Here is a 19,611-nt window from a genome sequence, read left to right on the forward strand (position 1 = left end):
GCTAGTTAATTATCTTTAGAGCGCGTTTGCACATTTATTTTCCAAATTACGATTCGCAAATAATAGCCAAATACATGTAGTTTTGAATAATAAATAATAATTTCAAATGATATAAATATTTTTAAAAAGTAATTTAATACTGATACATTCAGAGAGAATTTTTAAAATACAATTTCAGAATAGTGTCTTGGCACCTAACATATCGTTCCGTACCGTTTGTGGTGTTTTCAAATGTTTTTCGTGGCAAGACATGCATTAATGTTTGTATTTATTCTAATTGAAGACTAAATGAAACTGTTAATTGTCTAATTAGACTGATTAAGTATGTTCTAGAAAGTTGAATTAAATTTATAATTTCCAAAAAAAAATTTCAAAATCGCGCAAATTAGTTTCAGGACAACGTTTGGCACCTATTATAATATGGATGGGAGAACATGAAAAATGAAAAAGTTCAGTCTATGACTATTTGTCGAATTTGTTTCATGCAAAAAAATTTATTAGGAATAATATTGCTCCGAAGGGAATAGACTGACAAAAGTAAATAGGGTGCAATTTTTTTTTTTGGATTACTTGGAGGTTTTTAAAAGAATAAATCACATTCCTTATTCAACAACGTATTTATTGTTTCTGATTTATTTTAAATCACGAAAACCAAAATTTTAAGATTTTTGTTTGAAAAATACGGAAAATGCAAAAAGGTTAACCGTGGTTTCACCTTCAAAGAGTACTGTAGCTCCCAAGTATTTACTTGTCGCTGCGGAATTGATTTTCAAAAACGATTTCCAATAAAAAAATATTTATTAATTGAGAAACTTAAAAAATTCTTGAAAATAATTGTTTAACTTATAAAAGTGACTGAAAAATGGCGACATTTCAAACGACAAATATTTGAGAGCTACAGTACCCTTCAAAGCCGCACTGCATTTCAAAAACACCTGTCGTGTCGAGACCTGGATAATATGAATAAAACTTTTCATTAATTATGAAATATTTTGAATTAATACCCGAACAAATGTATGAGTCATAATCGCAATTATTATCTAACACAAACTGGATCCGTGTTTGCCTTCCATGGAAGCTTCCAGTCTGATATTATCAATTGCCAGAAATTGATGCTTCTTAACGTTTTCAGTCACGAAAAATTTGTGAAACCAGAGAAAGGATTTTTCATATTATTTTAAAATTTTACCTTTCTAGATCCTTCCTTCAAATTCACTTTCTGTTAGCTTCTCCAAAACGAATCTTTACACCTTGAGCTTTGGAGAAACCGAACGTATGTAGACATCAAATATCAAGTAACTATCATAGGAAAAAGAGAATTTCGACGATTCGGCGACAAATATATTTTCGGATTCAGATTTGATATCACTTCCAACATATGCAAACCCAACTGAAAAATAAAGTAAAAAAGTTGGATGATTAGAATTTTAAATTTAAACTTTAGATTGATCATCCAGGTTAACTCTCTGAATTCATGTATACATAAATGTCTATTTCCAACGGGACGATCATTGAGACTCCATGCATAAATATTCTAAAAAAGTAATTTGATACAGATAGGTTCAGAGAAAAGTTTTCTTTGAATACAATTTCAGAATGGTGTCTCGGTCCCTAATGTTTTTTTGCGTGGCGAGATCTGGATTAATGTTTGTATGAACTCTAATTAAAGACTAAACATAAAACTTTGGTAATTTTCGAACTATGTTCTAAAAAATTAAATTAACAATATAATTTCCAAAAAAAACTTCAAAATTGCGAAAAAATTTTTTCAGCTGAGCTTTTGGTCATTGGTACACAATGTATGTACTACACATTAAGAAAACAATCAAGCTCGCATGAACAGAAAATCACTTCTCCCTAAAAACAAACAAGGAAAAGTTAACAAAAAGAGTTGAGAACGAGGATCTCATAATCTTTTTCTCAAACTAGGCGAACTGTGTGTAATCCTCTGAAATGTGTGTGTAATTCTACCTCCGCTCTCTTCTCGAAAACCACAATCATAAATTGTTGACCATCGAACTTTTAGAGAGTATGTTGAAGTGATAGAGACACAGAAATAGCTCCGATGGTGTTCCGCTGAGAATTTTCTAATTTCTATCATCAAATCATCATCATCTTTGCCACACACACACACACAAACACAGCTAAGAGCACATATTTCAACGTGTTTTACACCGAGAATGTATGTCTGCGTATCTTAAGAATCGTCCTTCTCTTAATAATTGGAAACGAGCTTCACATCACATTCAAAGACCAGCCGGGACCCTTCAAAATATAGTTTTCATGTTCCTGCTTTTTCAAACTTTTCAATTTTTTAAATTTTCAAGGTCCTCCATGTTTCATCCTGAACCTTCTTATGACACTTCTGTTGTATCTGATGGATGGTGCTACCCTGCTCACACACCTGGCAGTATTCCAGAGATAAATAGAAATATAGAAGAGAATCAGAAGAGAGAAACACAGACAAAAATCATGTGTGTTAAAAATATATATTATCATGTTCTGTTCCATCTTTATTTTCTCTTTTCCAATTCACCGCCCCCCTGCTCTTATCCGTTCGTTCGCAAACAATGATGATGTTTTGCTGTGCTTTTCTGAGCAGTTTTGCTCCCACGCTGTATTGGTCTACTAATTATAATAGGGTTTCTTAACAGATAACTGTTATTTTTATCGTTTGGGGCATTATTTCTATAATTTACTCCAAGCCTTTGTTACACACAGTAGACCTTTTTAACACTAACACTTTAAAAAATTTGAAAAAATCGGCCTTCGTAGAAAATCGTAAATACTTATCATTGGCGAAAAAATAAAGAGAAAGCTATAGCAATTTGTTTGTTTTCAGACTCTTTATACAAAAATTAGAGTAAGAATACTACTTTTTCAATTTTGCCCTTTTTTTTAATTATTCCAAAATCATCATTAACAAATATAACATGACAAATATAACATTGCTTGTTAGATGTTTTCGTTTTAAAGACTAAATAGTTTTTTTTTTCAATTTTAATCTCCATATTATAATCTAAAATCCATTTAGATATTATACTAATTTTTGGGCAATTATTTCCGTTCTACCTTTATTTGTCTTGAAATCAATACATGATTGATAGCATGATAACAATATGTGATAATCTCATCCTTCCAATTTTGCATAGACTCAGAAATTCAGTTTCACAATTTACTGCATATTGATCTTCCATTCCCATCACACATGCCTTCAACGTGATTCATTCAACAGAAAACTGTCCGATCGTCGAACATTAACCATCATCACTACTGTTCATTCCTTGTCCCCGTTTCAAAATTGCTCATTCCTTCCCACCCGTGCTTTTCCTTCCCTATTCCATCATCTGAATCTCTATACTTCGAGTGCTCTCTAGTATTTCTTTTGCTCTCGCGCGCGCGCTCGTCGCCACCATCACACTGACAACGACTTAACATTGTTTTGTACACGGATTATCAAGTGGTTTCCGAGAGAGATAGTGACTACGACCACAGACGATTCGAGACGGTATGACGGAATTGCCTGCTTGTCCTGATCGCCCTCTTGCACTTTTCGAACCATTTTGGTCTAGAAATTTGAACGAATAAACATTCAATGGAAGGAAAAGTGTGATAAGAACAATCCACTTGACTGTGAACAAGTGAAAAAAAAAGGATTCCGTATGACCAAAAGCCAACTGACTAAACTCATGAAACAACTACAGTGCATCTTTTTTCTATTTTCTTATCATGTTTTAATCGTTGCTCTTTCTCGTTTTCTCTTTCTATCTATAAATCTATTTATCTACAATATCTTTTCATTTTTCCCATCTCAAAATATTTATTTATTCTGTTCGTTCGTTTATATCAGTTGCAAATAATCAATCAATAATATTAATATATTTCCGTTTTTTGCAGGCGAGGCGACTTTTTTGTGTTTTCCCAATAGTGTGACGAACAGTGCACACGATTCAACGTCAGTTCTTGATCGAGGCTTTCAATCGATTACTCCCCAAAATTCAACGACCAAATTCTTTCTTTATTTTTTTTAAATATTCATTTCCCCAATTTCATTCTGCCGCATCAAGTGCAGAAGAAAATAATCATCGATCAGTGGAACTCTGAACAAGAACTCTGACGACAAAAAGAAGTAAAAGATATGGAAACTCTTCAGGTTCGTTTTTTTCTTTCTTTTCTTCTAACACCTGTCTGTTTTCCGTCTTTTAGAAATAAGAAAACTAGTCAATAAAAGTATCAGGTAAAAATGATTGGGATCAGGCTTGTGCGGCTAATTTGCCGAATTTGCCGTTTGCCAAGCTCGTCAAGTTTGGGATCTTGAAACGTAAATCTAGTGCTAGGACCTTTGTGTTTTTATAGACTATAATTTAACTAGAAAAATATGGAACAAAAACGAAAAAATTCAACTTGTTTAATTCATTTAATTAGTATCAAAAATAGTATACCTTCGAAAGTTTAATATAATTTTTCATTAAACGGCATTTGTTCAATCATTAAAAATATATTATCCTCGCAGTTCTTTTTGTCAGTGTTAGTTTATCTAATAGGAGAATTCAATATTTCGGAAAATCTCGAATCTACATACAATTCATTTTTGGAAATCACCATTAGGGGGAAATTGTGGAAACATGATTTTAAGTTTTAGACCCGCGTTATTTTTTAAATAAACATTATTGAAAGTTCTGAAAAACTTCATGATCAAAATTAAACATTTATGAGTCAAATTAATATTATTTTTTAAAGCCTCTGATTGTGAATCTTGTACCACATGTCGTTTCTGAAGTTCACTAATAGTAAGAGTTGCTCATTCCTTGTACTTTCATATAAAAAATAACAAAACATTAGTAAAAGATAAAACTAATTATCTTAACCTTCAGTTTTTAAAATTCTAAAATTTCAAATTGGCGTGTAACGGGGGAAAAGACATTCTCGATATTATGTTCTGATAGACGCAAAGGCCACAGATGGCCGCATTTTACAAAATTATTACGAAATTCGGTTTTTTGGCTACTCGAAATAATTTAAGTAAAAGAACCAGAAACGATGCCCCTTAATGTTTCTATTTAGCTAAATAAGTCTGTCGAATCTAGCTTTGTCTTGAAAAATATTTTATTGCAATTTGCAATCTTGTAAATTTTAAAAACAAACGCGCAGTGATCTTTTGAGCAGCAAACTTTACAATGAAACGTGCAAATGATTAATTAGATACATGAAGTTTGTGTGTAACATCAAAAGAATGCGAAACAAGACAGAGAGCACAATTTTCATTCTTTAGAGCTGCGGTGGTGGCTCTTACCTTTACTCTCACCTTACGAGCCCTTAGAAGTGCTAATTCTGGCATCCCAAACAAACCAAACACCGATGTTTCGGCACTTAATCAACTACAAAACTCTTACTTCATTGTGTGCCACTCCCAATCACACAATCACTCAAATCCTCACTTTTTCTTCATTCTTTTCACAAGTTGTCGTCTCTTAATCCATATTATCGATCATTGTTTCTTTTCTCCGCTCGAGACCGCGTATCTGATAACCGCATCCCTGTTCATAGTGTGCTGTCTGAATAGAGGATTGAGAGAAATGAGATGAGTGTGGTGCCAGAGCGGTTAACTGCAAAGTGTCCCATCATCACTTTTTCTTTCCGTTGATTCGTATTCTGTTATTCAAAAGTTCAGAATCATTGTCTCCTTTCTAGCCCTCTCTCATTCTCTTCCTCTCAAAATCAAAATCATTTGTGGAAAAGTGAATTAGCATAAACCATTGCCACTAGTCGCATTCCCCTGGACGCTACTATCAATTTTCGTGATTTCCTATAACTTTTCTACACGTTTCAGACTGAGAATCAGCTCATTGGAGAGCTGAAAGCACCAGCTACCACAAAAAAGCCCACCAACAGACCCGCCATGCAAATTTACCGTCCACCTGGTAAGTGACTTTACATTACTATTTGAACTGAATCTGTAAAGAGTTTGTAGAGTTTTTTAATTTTGGAAAAGTATAACTAGGTATCCCTAAATGTAAAATAAAATACATACGCTTATAAGACAGGATAGACGAGTAGGAATTTTAGATAGGCGAGTAGGAATTTTCGTGTCAGCATGGACTTGTTAATAAAAATTTTAACATCATCAATATAATTTTTAACGATATTCCCTTAGGACTTCGATCCGACGGTTCGTCCTCAACAACGGCCGTCACGACAACATCGTCAACGAAACCGAAGCCGGCAGCCGGTCAAAAGCTGTCCTCCAGCGAATGTGACACAAATGTCAATTCACAGATTTTGAAAGAAGGTGAGGAAATAATAATTTTAGTGTCGGCTATCGGTTAAGTGTTTCCAGATGTTAAACTTTTACAAGGGAAAATTTTTTGTCCCTTCTAATTTTAACTTCTTAATTTAAAACTTGAACAGATTGAATCGTTATTCCCAAATTAAACTCACAGACAATTTTCAGAAAATAATAATAAGAAAGATTGCGGCGAGTCGACGAGTTCACGTGCCAGCTCGCGCGCTTCCAACCATGTCTCGTCTGATGATCGGCACTCGAACGGAAGTTTGAAACGAACTGAAAGTTCATTAAGTTCCGAATCGACCCCCTCGTCACAGGTGAGTCTTGCAAACAACACAAAAAGCCTTGTTGGCACCTATATGACAAATAAAACGAACAAAAGTTTAGAAATCATACGGCTCTAACTCGAATAAGCTGAATGGCCAACACGTTAGCGGAGGCGCCCATCAGCAGTACAACAAGAGGATCAACAGCTCGAAGAAGGAAAATCAGAAGGTTTGTGTCTTCTTCACTCATTCAAACATAATTATTCCCGTGTTCTAGAAGAAAGTGATGAGCGAACATGAAATTGAAAAGGCTATCACTGAGTTGAGAGCCCTTCAACTACATTCGCATTCAATTCAAATTGAGCAATGGATCGGTGGAGCATTTTGTGATGAAGAACTTGCCGAATGTATTGGATCCGCTTTATGCCGTCATGCAATTGAAGGAGGTGGAGGTAGTGGAGTCGGAAAATTGTGTGCTAACTTTAAGTATGCACCATCCATTGGTTCCTTTGTCAAGGTGAGGATTTTTCTATCTCAAAAAAACATTATTTTATTAATTAAGGGACTAATCATCGCCCTCTCCCAATACTTGGAATGCAGGCATAAGATTCGCGAAGATCATTTCCGAATGTGGATTTCATTTATTCAATTCCTCACGGAACTCTATTCAAATTTGGGTTCTGATTCAAAAGGAGAACTTGCCACAATTGTGTTTGATGTCTTCAATTATCTTCTCCGTCCACCAATTCTAGAACATGTCAAGATTCAAGAATTGGAATGTCTCATTTCTATTCTTATTAAGGGTGGATACGATTTGGAGAGAGAATGTCCCGATCGGTTGGCACTGCTAAAAGATCTGATCAGGTACTGTAAAAACAATTGTTGGTCCCTTGGAATCGTTAAAGTAGTGACGTCATCATATGCAGAAGTTTGATGGCAAGAACACACTTTGTCAAAGAACCTGATATATAATAACTGAATATGCAAAGCAAAGTTTTCATGGCTATTTGTCTTTGTTTTCGAAACCAATGGTAAAACACGATGTTTTTAAAAGCATTAAATTTCTGATTTGTTTAGTATGTAGATGACAGATTTTTAATAACTAAATTTTTAATACGGTATGAAATGTTATCAACCCTCGGAATTTGAGGGAAACTTTCTGCCAAACTTTGTTTGTCTATATCTGCCTGTAAACGTTGTGGCTTTTTTGCCAGAATCTTGCCGACTGATTTGAGGACATTTTACTAAGTTACCGTGTTGTTGGCAGAAAGTTGTCCCACATACAAGAATCGAAATTTGTATCGTTTGCCTTTTAAGACTTTCGAAGTAAGCGTTATTTTTGAAATTTTCCTTTTTTCAATTTTACTTTTAACTTTATCATTTTTTACAGGGATGCATTCATTGACGTCTCCGAACCATGGGCCCGTAAAATGATTCTCCTTCTCTTGGAACTCGGTGCATCTGGATGGAAACTTCCTACAGATGCCAATGAATATTATTTCAATGAAACTTCAAATTAAGCTCTCTCTTTCATTTTTTTTTCTCTTTCTTTTGTATTTGTATATATTTATTCTCTAGTTGAACCTAGTAATTTCAAAAATTAACAAAACACCTCTAAAACATATTTCTGTCTAACCTTTTGTTCTCTACCGGTTCTCATCATTTTTTGTTACCTTCTTTCTGTTTTAAAGCATAGTTAGCGTTATTTTTTCAAAATGCTCTTCTCTTCTACATCTTTCCTACGTTCAATTCACTTTTTGGGCTTTTTATTCTCCTTTTTAAACCTCACGTGACATTATTTTGCTCTTTTTTTAATTTTAATTATTTTCATTTATACTTTATCATGTGCAACTAAATAAGAAATTTATCAAAATGTGTATCGTGAGAAGACAAATGTTGAAAACTAAGCACGTAAGAGTTTATAGTAATTTGAACTTCCCTTATTCAATCCCTTATTCAGAATCGTAGAGAAAGACCGCTCCCAGTTCAAAACGACACTGAAAAGAAGGTGAGATCACCCAGTTTCTCCCAGTATTGATACTTTCAGATATGTTTATCACCTCCCGGCCAATCACTAATGGATGAAGATGATACAATCAGAAAGCCTAGTGATAAGTCTGAAATAACAACAAAATGAACTGAGTATCTCAATGATCAAAATAAATACATTTAAATAAGAATTTTGACGAAAATAAAAGTGACGATTCCTTTCTGTAGTGTTTGTAGTTTTCTCGAAAAATATCATTTTCAATGTTCAAAGACCGAGAGTTGAATGAAATGAAGGTTTTGGAAAAAGGTAATCCAATTAAAATCTACAAAATTTATTCAATGTCACCGTTTGATTTCTAAGATTTTTGAACAGAGGAACATGTTTCGAAATTTCAACAGAAAAAATTATAAAATTCAGTATTGTAAATAATTCAGAAATTATTGGAATGCATTATAGCGATCTTCTGAGTTTCAATAAATTGGGATATTTGAACCAAATTGAATGAAAGATCCAATTCAGAGTCATTGGCCATTTGCAAATCATCTGGAACAATTTCAACTTGACTAACCAATTTCAGTTGTCATCTGGTTTTTTTTTTCAATATCATATGATGATGTTGCACATTTATCACGCTTGTATTTTCTACTCACGGTGGCGTGAGAAAATCTAGGTTCTACAGCTGGTTTTTGCAATTGTAGAATTTTTGTTTAATGTCATGTTTTTGAAGAGCTTTTTCAAATTGTCTTAGATTCGGTAACTGTTTCAGGTATTAGAGATGCATTAAAATAAGCTTATTATCTTATAAACTCACATCTCGCCATTTTGTTTTAGCAATAAATTCAAAATCAAACATTCGAAAATCAAAGTAGAAATTCCTTCACCACTTTTTTGGTCGTTTGAATTCTCTTGAAACTTTATTACTCATTCGCCTGACAGCTCAAAGCTTAAAGTAGCATGTCTAGAAAATAATTAGCTGTTATATCAATGTTGAGAGTCTTTGCTGTTAATGTTGTTTTCAAGTCATTTTTATCATTTCAGAAGTTTTTGATATGTATTTTCTAGAAGGCCTAGTGGCTCAAGATAAGAAGTGTACAATATGTTCCCGACCAGCATCCACTCGTAATCATGGTGTGAGTTTTCTCACTAATAAAATATTTTGCAATGGGGTTTTATAGGTTCTATCGTGCAGTGCATGTAAAATGTTTTTCGCCAGAACTGTTCAGAATAAACTAAAATACGAGTGCAAAAAAGAAAATCAATGTTTGGGAAACTTTTCTCATCGAATCTGTCAGTCATGTCGCTTTGAAAAATGTTTGAAATTAGGAATGCGATGTTCTACTACGAATGATTTTATTATCAATATAGAGCATTCGTCGGATAAAAAATTTAGTCGATTGCTTCAAGATTTAGTATCCAGGGATAGTCGAACGTACTCAAAGGCTATCAATTTTTATACCTTGGATGATCCTAGTTTGAGTGATATTATTGAAAATAAAAAAGCAATGAAGTTAATCAAAAGGGTATGTATGAATATAATTTTCAACAATTAACATGTTCATATATTTTCAGACACCAGAAGTTCAATCGACTCCAGAAGAATGGTCATTTTATTGTGCACACTCGAAAATACTATTTTTCTTGGGTTTTGATTTCATTAATGAAATGTCCACTAGTGACAAGAAGATACTATTCGAAAATAATATTTTGAGAACTGGATCACTCTCCGGTGCCATGCATGCTTATAAAGCAAATAAAGAGATAATGATGACACCATCCGGAGAGGACTATGTATCAGAGAAGATTCATCAGCTTTTCGTGAAGTCTCCTAATATTATTACTCAGATATCCTCACTTGTAGTATCTAAGTTCATAGAGTTAAAGGTTACAAATGAAGAATATGTACTGCTCGTTATGTTGTTTTTTTGTAATCCAGGTAAGTGTTAATATTACATATCAGTAGGTGTCATAAGATACTGTTCAGCAATTTCACACAAGTTGTCGGATAAAGCTAAGGAGTCTCTAGCAAAATATCAAAAGATGTATTGTTCTGCATTGTTCAATTATTGTCAAATAAAATACAAAAAAGCAGCTCCAGCCAGATTAGAAGATCTTTTATCATTATACAGTGTCGCCAATCAAGCTAATCAATGCTTTCATAGCTTGACCATTTTTGTTCATCTTAATAATCAAAATTGTCAATTTAAGAAGTTGATAGCTGACACGTGGATGAGTACCCTGAAAAACATGAACGATTCTTCACTAGCTACCCGAGGCTTGCCGTTCGCTGCACCCGCAATACACGATCTCACATCGGGACGTCATACAAGAGCCCCGAATCCCATGTGATCTGCGAAATAATTTCAGTCCTAGTTTAATTTATGATTCCGTTTTTTTAGTATATGATATTTGTTTGACAGTTATATATATTTTTTCTCTTTCAAAAATCTAATCTCAAAAGTTTGAATAAACTATATATACTGTAAGTTGTCGAGAGATCTACTACACCTTGAAAGTGAATATAACTAATGACAAGATTTGTGACATCCACCATGGATGATGTGAAAACGAATTAAACGGAAGTCATAGTAATGGGACTCTGAGCGTGTTGAAACGTTGAAACATAATAGGAAACGAATATATCGTTTCAAAGTGAAAGAAGAGTCATTTCGTACTAGAAAGACTTTAAATAAGTTCAGATGACATGTAAGCCATATCAAAGAAACCTAGAGGCGCTGCTTTTCTTGAAAAGTTCCTAAATTCCTTTGTAAAAGAAATTGATAAGAGTGGTCAGTTAGCAGAGATAATTGATGATGATAGTAAAGCACTCTCCGTATCTTTTCTCATTTATTTTTGTCTCCATGTCTACATCTAGCCATTTTCTTCCACTTCACAATCGGATTACAGTCCTAATCCCGAAGTTTTTGATTGTCACTGAAGTCTCTTGTGACAATCGTTCTTCTTGTTCCGAACGACTTGTTATTGTTGCATATAGTGGTCGTCGTCCCATTCGATTGAAGACGTCGTCGACGGCAGGAGGCGTGTCATCTGCCTACTCTCGGGCTGTTTTCTGGGGTCACCGTCATCATCATCATCAAAAAAAGGAGGAGAAGTAGGGGGAGGTGGAGGAAGGAAACGAAACACAGAATGACAAACGAAAACGCGTAATTTTTCTCGGCATTTTTTGGTTTACCGTCTCTCGTTTTACTTTCAGTTTAGAAGAAGCTGCATGCAATTACTTTACTTTTGAAGTCTTTGCCATTTCAAAACTATGATTATCTTGAATACTATTTTATCCAGTTTGACGATTGTTTTGTTGGTTTTTGGTAATTTGGTAAGTTGAATTTTGGTTCTTTACCTAGAATAAGAAGATACTAGACCTGAAAGTCACAAAAATCATTCTGATTAAAAATCAGTCAACTGGTTCTATTGAATCAAAAGAAAAATAGTTCACAGTAAAATTTGAAGAATTCGGTATTTTTCTCAAAAAGATTCCTAAATTTAGATGAACTTTCTGACCGTATCCTTGCGGGCATTAGTCATAATCGTATTAGCTTAAAGTTTACCTCTTCATCTTTGTTCCTCACAAGCATTTCATAGAAATGACCATATCAAAGTTTCAAATCAAAAAATGAACTTTTCATGGTCATTCAACATTCTCCTAGGGTTCACATAACATTTTTGTGTAATAATTTTGGGTGTAATGGAGACCGTAAAAGTTCATTTTATATTTGAGTGAACGATGTTATTGAAGGTGCGGTTAAATTTGGAAAGTAGTGGAAAAAATTAGAGAGGGTGTTTTTTGGAAGTGTATAGCAATAAAAATAGTTGTTTTTTTCTTCTGTTTTTTCTAATACTTTAATTTCTCTGGAAGTTCGATGTTCAAGAAATAACTGGTTGAAAAGAATTGGAAGTTGGAAAAAATAATCACAAAAACACTGAAAGTGCTACAGTAAATGTTTATTATTATCACAAATACTTCAAAATTTTTTAATTTTTTAAAGCACTGTAAATAGAAATTGAGGCGATCAGGAATAAAAAGGAGTAACAGTTTTTATAAGTGCATCAATTAATGAAGGTTGTATGATTCAGAATTTAAATTTCCGATTTTATTGCTCAGCTTCCAGTCTCTCTAATATTCGGTTTTTATATTCGGTAAATAAAACCCCATTGTTTTCAAATATTTATAGCCTATAATGGTTTTGTCTAGTTTATCTGACCATCAAAAAATTACATCAAAGAAACAGAAAAAAACGGAGAATTAAATTCAATTGATATCGAAATCAACTTTGTTTTATTGTAACCAGTTCTTGCAACAAATGTAGTCTACACATCCTTTCCGTTGACTACAAAACCCCTTATTTCGCCAAACTGAAATTCGTGTTTGATTCAATTTGATATGTTGATAAATTGTTTTGAAAAATTATTTATTTTATTTTTCTGATTGGTTTTTGACTATCGAATATGCAGATTTTGAGAAGGGTCGAAGACCTTGAACACAGGAATTTCTATTCAAATAAAATGCGGGAAATTGAGAAAAAAGAAGAATGACACAACAAGAAAACATTATTTACGATTTCAAAAAAAAAAAGAGAAAGCTTCTTGAAGTTGGTCAATTATGTGTTTCATCATATCATTACAGATTAAATGCCAATCTTTTCGTCCAGCAATCAGAGTTCGACTCAATCGACAAGTCTTTGATCAGGCTTCTTCAATAGTTCGTATGTTTTTTGATTTTTTAAAGTTGATGTGGTTGGTCCTACAAAGACTACAGCAGTCAGCTGACCAATTAATCAGTTCATTCCTTTCTTTTGCAGAAGGTCTTGTTGAGTATGAAGTGCCACGGGTCAATATTCCAGCAACTCGTCAATGTTTCACAGAAGGATGTGTAGATGTAAGTGTGTTTTAAGTGAATGAGTGAAAAACGATTGACTTGAATAGGCGCACTCCTTTCGAATGTCTTCGTTCCGACAACCCAGTTTCGTTGCGTTCGAACCGCACTTTCCGAATAAATTCCGGATCCGGGTCACCGATTTTGACTTTGTGTGAGTTCTTTTTATCTTTGAAACACATAAAAGGGTTCAAAATGTTTAAATTGCATTAGGTCTTCTACTCGAACAAATTTGGAAAAAAAACTCGATTTGTTCTTGGGAACGGAATGATCTAAAAAAAAAGTTCAATTTTTCAAATTTCTGATATGTTTTAATACTTTCATTGTTGATATATTTTCAAAAGTTAAAACGTGCAAACTACCATATTTTCCTATCAGTCTAGCATTTTATTTTATCAACTTCGGCCGCTGTCTTTGGTTTTACTAAAATATTTTCAACACTTAAAATATCTTTCATGTGTTTTTCTATATTTTGATAGATAAAATGTTCATGGTGAAGCCTACGACAACCAACTATCAAAGTAGAGCAGTGCTTGAAAAATTTGAAGGTAAAAATACGGAATAATATATGAAAAGGAATGGTTCGCACATAGTTTTACAATCGGTAATTGAAATTGAGAGCATCGTTTACTCAATTCGTTACCAAAAATTATGGTGTTTTAAATTGAATGACTTGCTAAATAGCTGTTCCCGTAGCAGATTTCTACTGGGTTCATTACTTGAATTTTCAGTCCGTATTGAGTTCAAAGGTACATGTCACATGTGTAACAGGTGTAATTGTTCTCATTGGAAATATCATGTGATCATATTCTATTCAGACTCTTTGGTCTCTAAAAAAAATTAATTAAAAGGGAATACTTAGAAATAAAAAGTTCCAACTAGAATATGTTTCCTATCACGTTGTCGCAGACTATAATTTTCCATCGAAATTGAAATTTTTACAGAGTAACGGGACAACTCAGCGGAACGATAACTGTGATATTAAACATTCCCATCACTGGCAACGTTATAGTTACAGGTTCGTGGTCATCACAACTGGTTTTGTCCTCAATCTAAGGACAAATTGAGGTTAAACCCGAAAAGGAAAAAAGTTGCAATTTTGAATGGAAACGTTACCATGCTCAATTTTTCCAGGAAGAAGTATTGGTGTCAGTGCATTGCTGGACTTGCAAAAAACAGTGAATGATCAACCATACCTACGGTTCAATGAGTGTAGAATTGAAAATGGAATTGTATCGGCAAGAGTTGCAAACATGGGATTGCTCACAGACACAATCAATCAGAAATTTGGCTCCGTTCTGTCGGGACAATCAAGACTTCAGCTTGAAGAAGCAATTTGTGAGCACATGAATAGACTCACTCAACAGCATTTTTCAACAAGACTTGCAAGAATTCCAAGATCTTTATCTGCGAAGGAACTGCTTGAAATTGTTATCTCAGTGAGTTTTTGCAAAAAAAATGTTTAATTATTATATAATGTATCTAAAAACCTCTACAGTAGTAAGTGTATCTACGCAAAATCCCAACTCCGCCTTTTAATGTAAATAAACGGAAAATGATAGTTTGTTTAAAGGAGACGTTACAATTGGATTTTCAAGAAAAAAAATGTTTACGGACGCGTGTTTTAAGTGAGAAAATGAATTTTCAGATGAATAGTTTCAACTTACCCCCAGACTTTGAAACAAGACATATGTAATCATTATGTAAGAACATGGAACTGAAAAAAATTGAACGTTTTTATATATTTTTTAATTGCAGTTTCCAACCCTTTTCAAGAATGTTTACCTTCCCCTAAATACAATACAAAATTTTAAAGTCTGTTCAAAAAAATCAGGAAATATTACAGCGTTGAGCGTAGAGCTTTGCCGTTCAAAATTTTCCAGTGGCGTTTCTTCAGTGATTTTTTTTTTCAAATTTTATGTTTTGTTTTGAAGTGAGGATAAAATGAATAATTTTATAATTATAGTTTAATTTTTAACAAAATAATTATTTTCAGAACAATGTGAAGAAGCCAGCAACTTCGCAAGCGACCAATTTTGCAAGATTAGTTCGACAGAAAAGAGCTTCTACAAACGATGATTATTATGATGATGTCGAGAAAATTGATGGACGACCAGCTAAACCATCGCCAAATGGTAATTCATGCTTCTACATAATACTAAATGAGATAATTTTAAATTGCAGTGAATATTCAGAAGATCAGCTTATCAAGAGAGGATGTCATTAACTTTTTCAACATTGTAAGGGTTTCGAAAATAATTTTTGCTTGCATGCAGATAAAGTTTTTAGGAGCGATTATCTCATATTCTGATTGATTTGACTTTACTCGATGCTGCTTCCACATCATCAGATTTTTCACTGGGAATCTCTGGAAATGTTTTCAGTTCTAGATCACGTGCGTTCTTTTAGTATTTTATATAAATTTAAAGATTTTTACAGAAGGAACATCCCCGTATGTCGTTCCACATCCATTCAGAATTCCACAAAATAATAATAGAAAAATGATTGAAGTTGTTGTTTCTCAATATTCTCTCAATAGTTTGCTCTTCCAAGCTCACAGGTACATATTTATACCGCTTTTTAAAATTTTTTAAAGAGTTTTCAGGACCAATTCATTGATTTTCCACATTGATTCTAAAACTCCGGGTGTTGGAAATTTACTAAAAACATCATGCACATTAGATGAAGTTTGTATTGCAGATGAAATCCCAAAGGTTGAGTACTGTAATTTTCACAAAATAACATTAAATTTAGATTAAATCAGTGTATCCAAATCGAAGATTAGAACTTATTATCAGGTCAGCTGCACCGCCAACAGTAACAATCAACAATGGTTTGAAAAGTCTAAAATTCCTTTTTCATGTTTCCATTTTCAGATGTGATGACGATTTCAATGAATGGTCGCTGTATATTTTTCCTTGAAGGAACACGACAAAAAATTGGTGTAATTCCATTTAATACTGTTGTTCAGATCAACATGAAAACCACAGTTGGAAAGCTTATTGGTTCGTTCTTTCTTTGCAACTGCACGAAGATTGAAATATACTTGTTTTCAGGAACAGTTACCATACAATCCCTTGATTTTATACAAGGAATTGATTTTCTGGGAATGTCTGTTTCTGATTTAGATGGATTAAGAAGAACAACAAAAAGTGCACTTCAAAATTTTGCCAGCTCTGCAACTGCAAATGGGTTCACACTTTCAACTGCATCAATGCAGTAAGTTGAGGGAATCTAAATTAACTCCCCGATTGGTTCGAAAATAGTCGAAAAGAAAAAGGATGATAAAACAATAAGTTTTAATTTAAAATAAGATCCCGAGTGGTGAAAAGAACTGGCTATGAGTATTAATCAAAAACTTAATCACTTGTCAAATTTAACTGTAGCAATTCCTTGTAAACATAAAACTTTTCAAGAATATAAATTCCTTTCAGCTCCCCTCTTCGTTTGTCCCATCCAGAAGTCTCACTTCTTCCAAATGCTCTGCTTCTGCAAGCTGATGTGGATCTATACAGAACATTATATTCAGCAAGAAAATACCGAAAATCAGCTTAATCTTGATGCTCACTCATAATATAATATCTAGAAGATGGGTCACATGAAAACAAAAAACGGGTATTGCAGACGACTACAGTTAGACAAAGAAATATCTCAATCATTGATCCTAGTATTGCTCCATGAATTTGCCATTTTTTGTAAATTTTAATATTTTTGTTATTATAAAAAATAATTGTGATACAATGAAGTTTTAATTGCCTTGTTTTCAACTGATCTTCTTTTTTAGTGCATGACGCCATTTTTCCGAATCTAAATATAGGCAGGATCGTGTATTGAATTTCATTTTAAAAAACCAAATGACCAAAAATAAAGCCCTTATTGGATCTTTAAAATAGATAGAATTTTCGAAAAGTGTGAGAAAAATACTCGTTGAATCATCAGAATCGGAAAAAATGCACGTACTATCAAACAATGTGGGAGAAAATATAAAATTTTCTGGGAACAAGAGAGTTTTTAATTTGAAATCGAAAACGTTTTACAGTTAGCATAAATGCTAAGTGTGAGAAGATTATTCAAAGAATGTTTTAAAAATATGATCTTCTGAATTTTTGAATGCAGCAAAGGTGCTCAATAATGTATAAAATTTCTATAAATAGTACATTGAAACGCTTTATTCCAGTTTTTTGTTTCAATATTTACTTATCTTCGGTTTGAAAAATTCCGCAAAAAATCTTAATTGTGATTTTTCAAGCTCAACTGTACTTGACTCTCGAGCTGTTAGGATCAAGTTAGGAAATGAATATTAGAAGAAAAAATACAATGAAGTTATAAAGTTAGGTATGAATATAATTGTCAATTATAGAAAAACTATTTATTGGCATCATTCCATCCTTCAAAAATCCGTGTATTGGCAAATACCCGAGCAGATTGATGAATTGAGTATGAATAGCCTATTAGATTCTTTTTTTTGTTCAGCCTTTCAAGATGCATATTTTAGTTGGTTTTTTGGACTTTGGACAGATACTAAATATCCATTACATCTAAGCATTGTTGCATGTTTTGTGATCGGTTCTTTGTTTTCTTCGTTCAGTGATTAGTAAGAAATTGAATATATTCGAATTTTATAGCGCAATTTTGTATTAGCTCAAAAGTTTATCGTTACAGCAAAAATGCATTACTCCCCCTAAATTTTCTAATACTCCTAAATAATTTCCTGAGATTTTGAGACGTCAAATTTCAATGAATCTGAATTTGGAAATTGTATTTTTTAATAACAAAGATTCCCCTGGGTGCTACTTTCAAAAAAAAATTTGCCACCTACATTCAAGAAATTTGTGAAATTCTTTTAATAATAAAAATGCTTCAGTAGCATATCATACACCTCATAACCCTCAAATGGAACTTAACCATTGATCGTTTTTCATACGAGTCAATTTTTATTAGATTTTACATAAAACCAAATTTCCTATTTAACACGAAATTTGTTTGATTATAATATTTTATACAGAACAGCGTTTTTGTTTCAACATATCTTCATTGTATAAAACTCTGTTTTCTTATGAATTTTCTACGGAAACGTAGAGTATTGAACGCAAGAATAAAAGGAATTGCAGACAAAACTGCCGAAGGGCTCAAACACATCATTTCTACTTTTTCATATCCTCTCATTCTTTCTACAATTTTATTTTTTTCAGTTCTAAACTTATGCATTTATATTCTAATTTTCTGTGTGTTTTGCTCGTTTTTGGAAGCTTCGACTCCTTTTTCAGATTCATCAGAGCTCTTTTCCCCTTTTTATGGAGCAATGGTGTCAAAGGTCGGGCATTGAATTACTCACAAAAAGGAAGAAGATCTTCATTTCTCTATATTCTCTCAAAATCTCAGATCTTTAACATTCGAGTCATAAGTAGATTTTCGATTTGAAGGGGTCTAGAATAAAGATGAGAGGAAGAGAAGTAGAAGAAGCCGACGATGAAAACCTGATTCACACTGCTCTCGGAGCATATCACATACGGGTTCATGGCGTTTTCGGCAATCTTTGATTTCTTGTTTTGTACAACAAAAAGGCTTCTTTCTTTTGACTTTGACCGTCTTGATCTTCGTATTTCAAGTTTTTAGTGACAAACTTGATTCGAAGCATTGGGTCCTTTTTGAAATACTATTGTTTGGTATTATTGGGCGTCTAAGCATTTCTCATCTTAAAACCCTACCTGAAAGTTCAAATGAAAAACGACAATGTAGGTTAACATGTACTTGTAGACACAAGATCTTCGTCGGCTTAATGGCAATCAGGCAGACAATTTTACGCCCACTTCCAAAGCACACACTCATAGTTTTAGGATTTTGAAATTAATAACAGTTGAAAAACTAGTCTTAACAGCTTTTTCTAATTCCAAAAGATACCTGTTTAAATGTCACAAAAACCGTTAAGTTCAATTGGCAGAACTTATCGTTTTTTCCAAATTTTTATTTTTGCCTTAACTTTGATCATTTTCAATTCAATTCCTAATTCGAATTTCCTGCTCTATTCCCAGTGAGTTCGTAACTGAACCGACTCATCTCCCATCTTCTACGTCTTCTTCATCATCAAATTCAGATCTTGTGTTTTTCCGCATTTATCAAATATTAGTTAGTGGAATAGATATGGACAAATGTATGTATGAGTGCTCATTTTTGATGCACT

The 19,611-nt window shown here is 33.2% G+C and overlaps 3 protein-coding genes and 2 non-coding genes across 6 annotated transcripts; 4 read left to right on the plus strand and 1 right to left on the minus strand.

Annotated features, from left to right (window-relative positions):
• Positions 1–3,423: 3,423 nt before the first annotated feature.
• F44A2.9 lies at positions 3,424–3,560 on the plus strand. Its single transcript, NR_069179.1, has one exon. It is a non-coding gene; the product is annotated as an Unclassified non-coding RNA F44A2.9 (non-coding RNA).
• A 337-nt stretch (positions 3,561–3,897) lies between these two features.
• On the plus strand, positions 3,898–8,762 carry F44A2.5 (MIF4G domain-containing protein; the record flags this gene model as incomplete). 2 transcript variants are annotated; one of them, NM_171504.6, is made up of 10 exons in its annotated part: positions 3,898–4,153; positions 5,831–5,921; positions 6,155–6,289; positions 6,452–6,603; positions 6,674–6,781; positions 6,830–7,069; positions 7,115–7,416; positions 7,943–8,463; positions 8,513–8,560; positions 8,600–8,762. In NM_171504.6, the coding sequence occupies exons 1-8, from the start codon at positions 4,139–4,141 to the stop codon at positions 8,070–8,072; spliced, it is 1,173 nt and encodes a 390-aa protein (NP_741589.2). In that variant the 5' UTR covers positions 3,898–4,138. The 2 variants fall into 2 exon arrangements, with proteins under 2 accessions (NP_741589.2, NP_001367853.1); NM_001380723.3 differs by lacking the exons at positions 6,674–6,781; positions 6,830–7,069; positions 7,115–7,416; ... (1 more) ...; positions 8,513–8,560; positions 8,600–8,762 and having other exon boundaries at positions 6,441–6,556.
• Positions 8,763–9,591: 829 nt separating this feature from the next.
• Positions 9,592–10,888, plus strand: nhr-39 (Nuclear Hormone Receptor family; the record flags this gene model as incomplete). The annotated part of the gene is made up of 4 exons (NM_073004.1): positions 9,592–9,672; positions 9,718–10,062; positions 10,112–10,475; positions 10,524–10,888. The coding sequence occupies 4 exons, from the start codon at positions 9,592–9,594 to the stop codon at positions 10,886–10,888; spliced, it is 1,155 nt and encodes a 384-aa protein (NP_505405.1).
• A 610-nt stretch (positions 10,889–11,498) lies between these two features.
• On the minus strand, positions 11,499–11,666 carry F44A2.12. Its single transcript, NR_069180.1, has one exon. It is a non-coding gene; the product is annotated as an Unclassified non-coding RNA F44A2.12 (non-coding RNA).
• Positions 11,667–11,681: 15 nt separating this feature from the next.
• F44A2.3 (Lipid-binding serum glycoprotein C-terminal domain-containing protein) lies at positions 11,682–17,192 on the plus strand. Its single transcript, NM_073005.7, has 15 exons — positions 11,682–11,873; positions 13,182–13,260; positions 13,357–13,433; positions 13,481–13,584; positions 14,375–14,448; positions 14,565–14,869; positions 15,427–15,565; positions 15,615–15,670; positions 15,720–15,825; positions 15,870–15,990; positions 16,036–16,144; positions 16,185–16,263; positions 16,307–16,435; positions 16,487–16,649; positions 16,865–17,192. The coding sequence occupies exons 1-15, from the start codon at positions 11,811–11,813 to the stop codon at positions 16,983–16,985; spliced, it is 1,725 nt and encodes a 574-aa protein (NP_505406.4). The 5' UTR covers positions 11,682–11,810; the 3' UTR covers positions 16,986–17,192.
• The last annotated feature ends 2,419 nt before the right edge of the window (positions 17,193–19,611 follow it).

Source organism: Caenorhabditis elegans, chromosome V (genome assembly GCF_000002985.6).
Source record: "Caenorhabditis elegans chromosome V".
In the NCBI taxonomy this organism is placed as follows: Eukaryota; Metazoa; Nematoda; class Chromadorea; order Rhabditida; family Rhabditidae; genus Caenorhabditis; species Caenorhabditis elegans.

Bases quoted from the DNA above. Each gene is read 5' to 3' on its own strand.
- F44A2.3 (NM_073005.7), top strand. From the start codon at position 11,811: ATGATTATCTTGAATACTATTTTATCCAGTTTGACGATTGTTTTGTTG. The intron at 13,585-14,374 runs GTGAGTTCTTTT...AAATTTTTACAG, and splicing joins GTCACCGATTTTGACTTTGT to AGTAACGGGACAACTCAGCG. The intron at 14,870-15,426 runs GTGAGTTTTTGC...AATTATTTTCAG, and splicing joins TGCTTGAAATTGTTATCTCA to AACAATGTGAAGAAGCCAGC.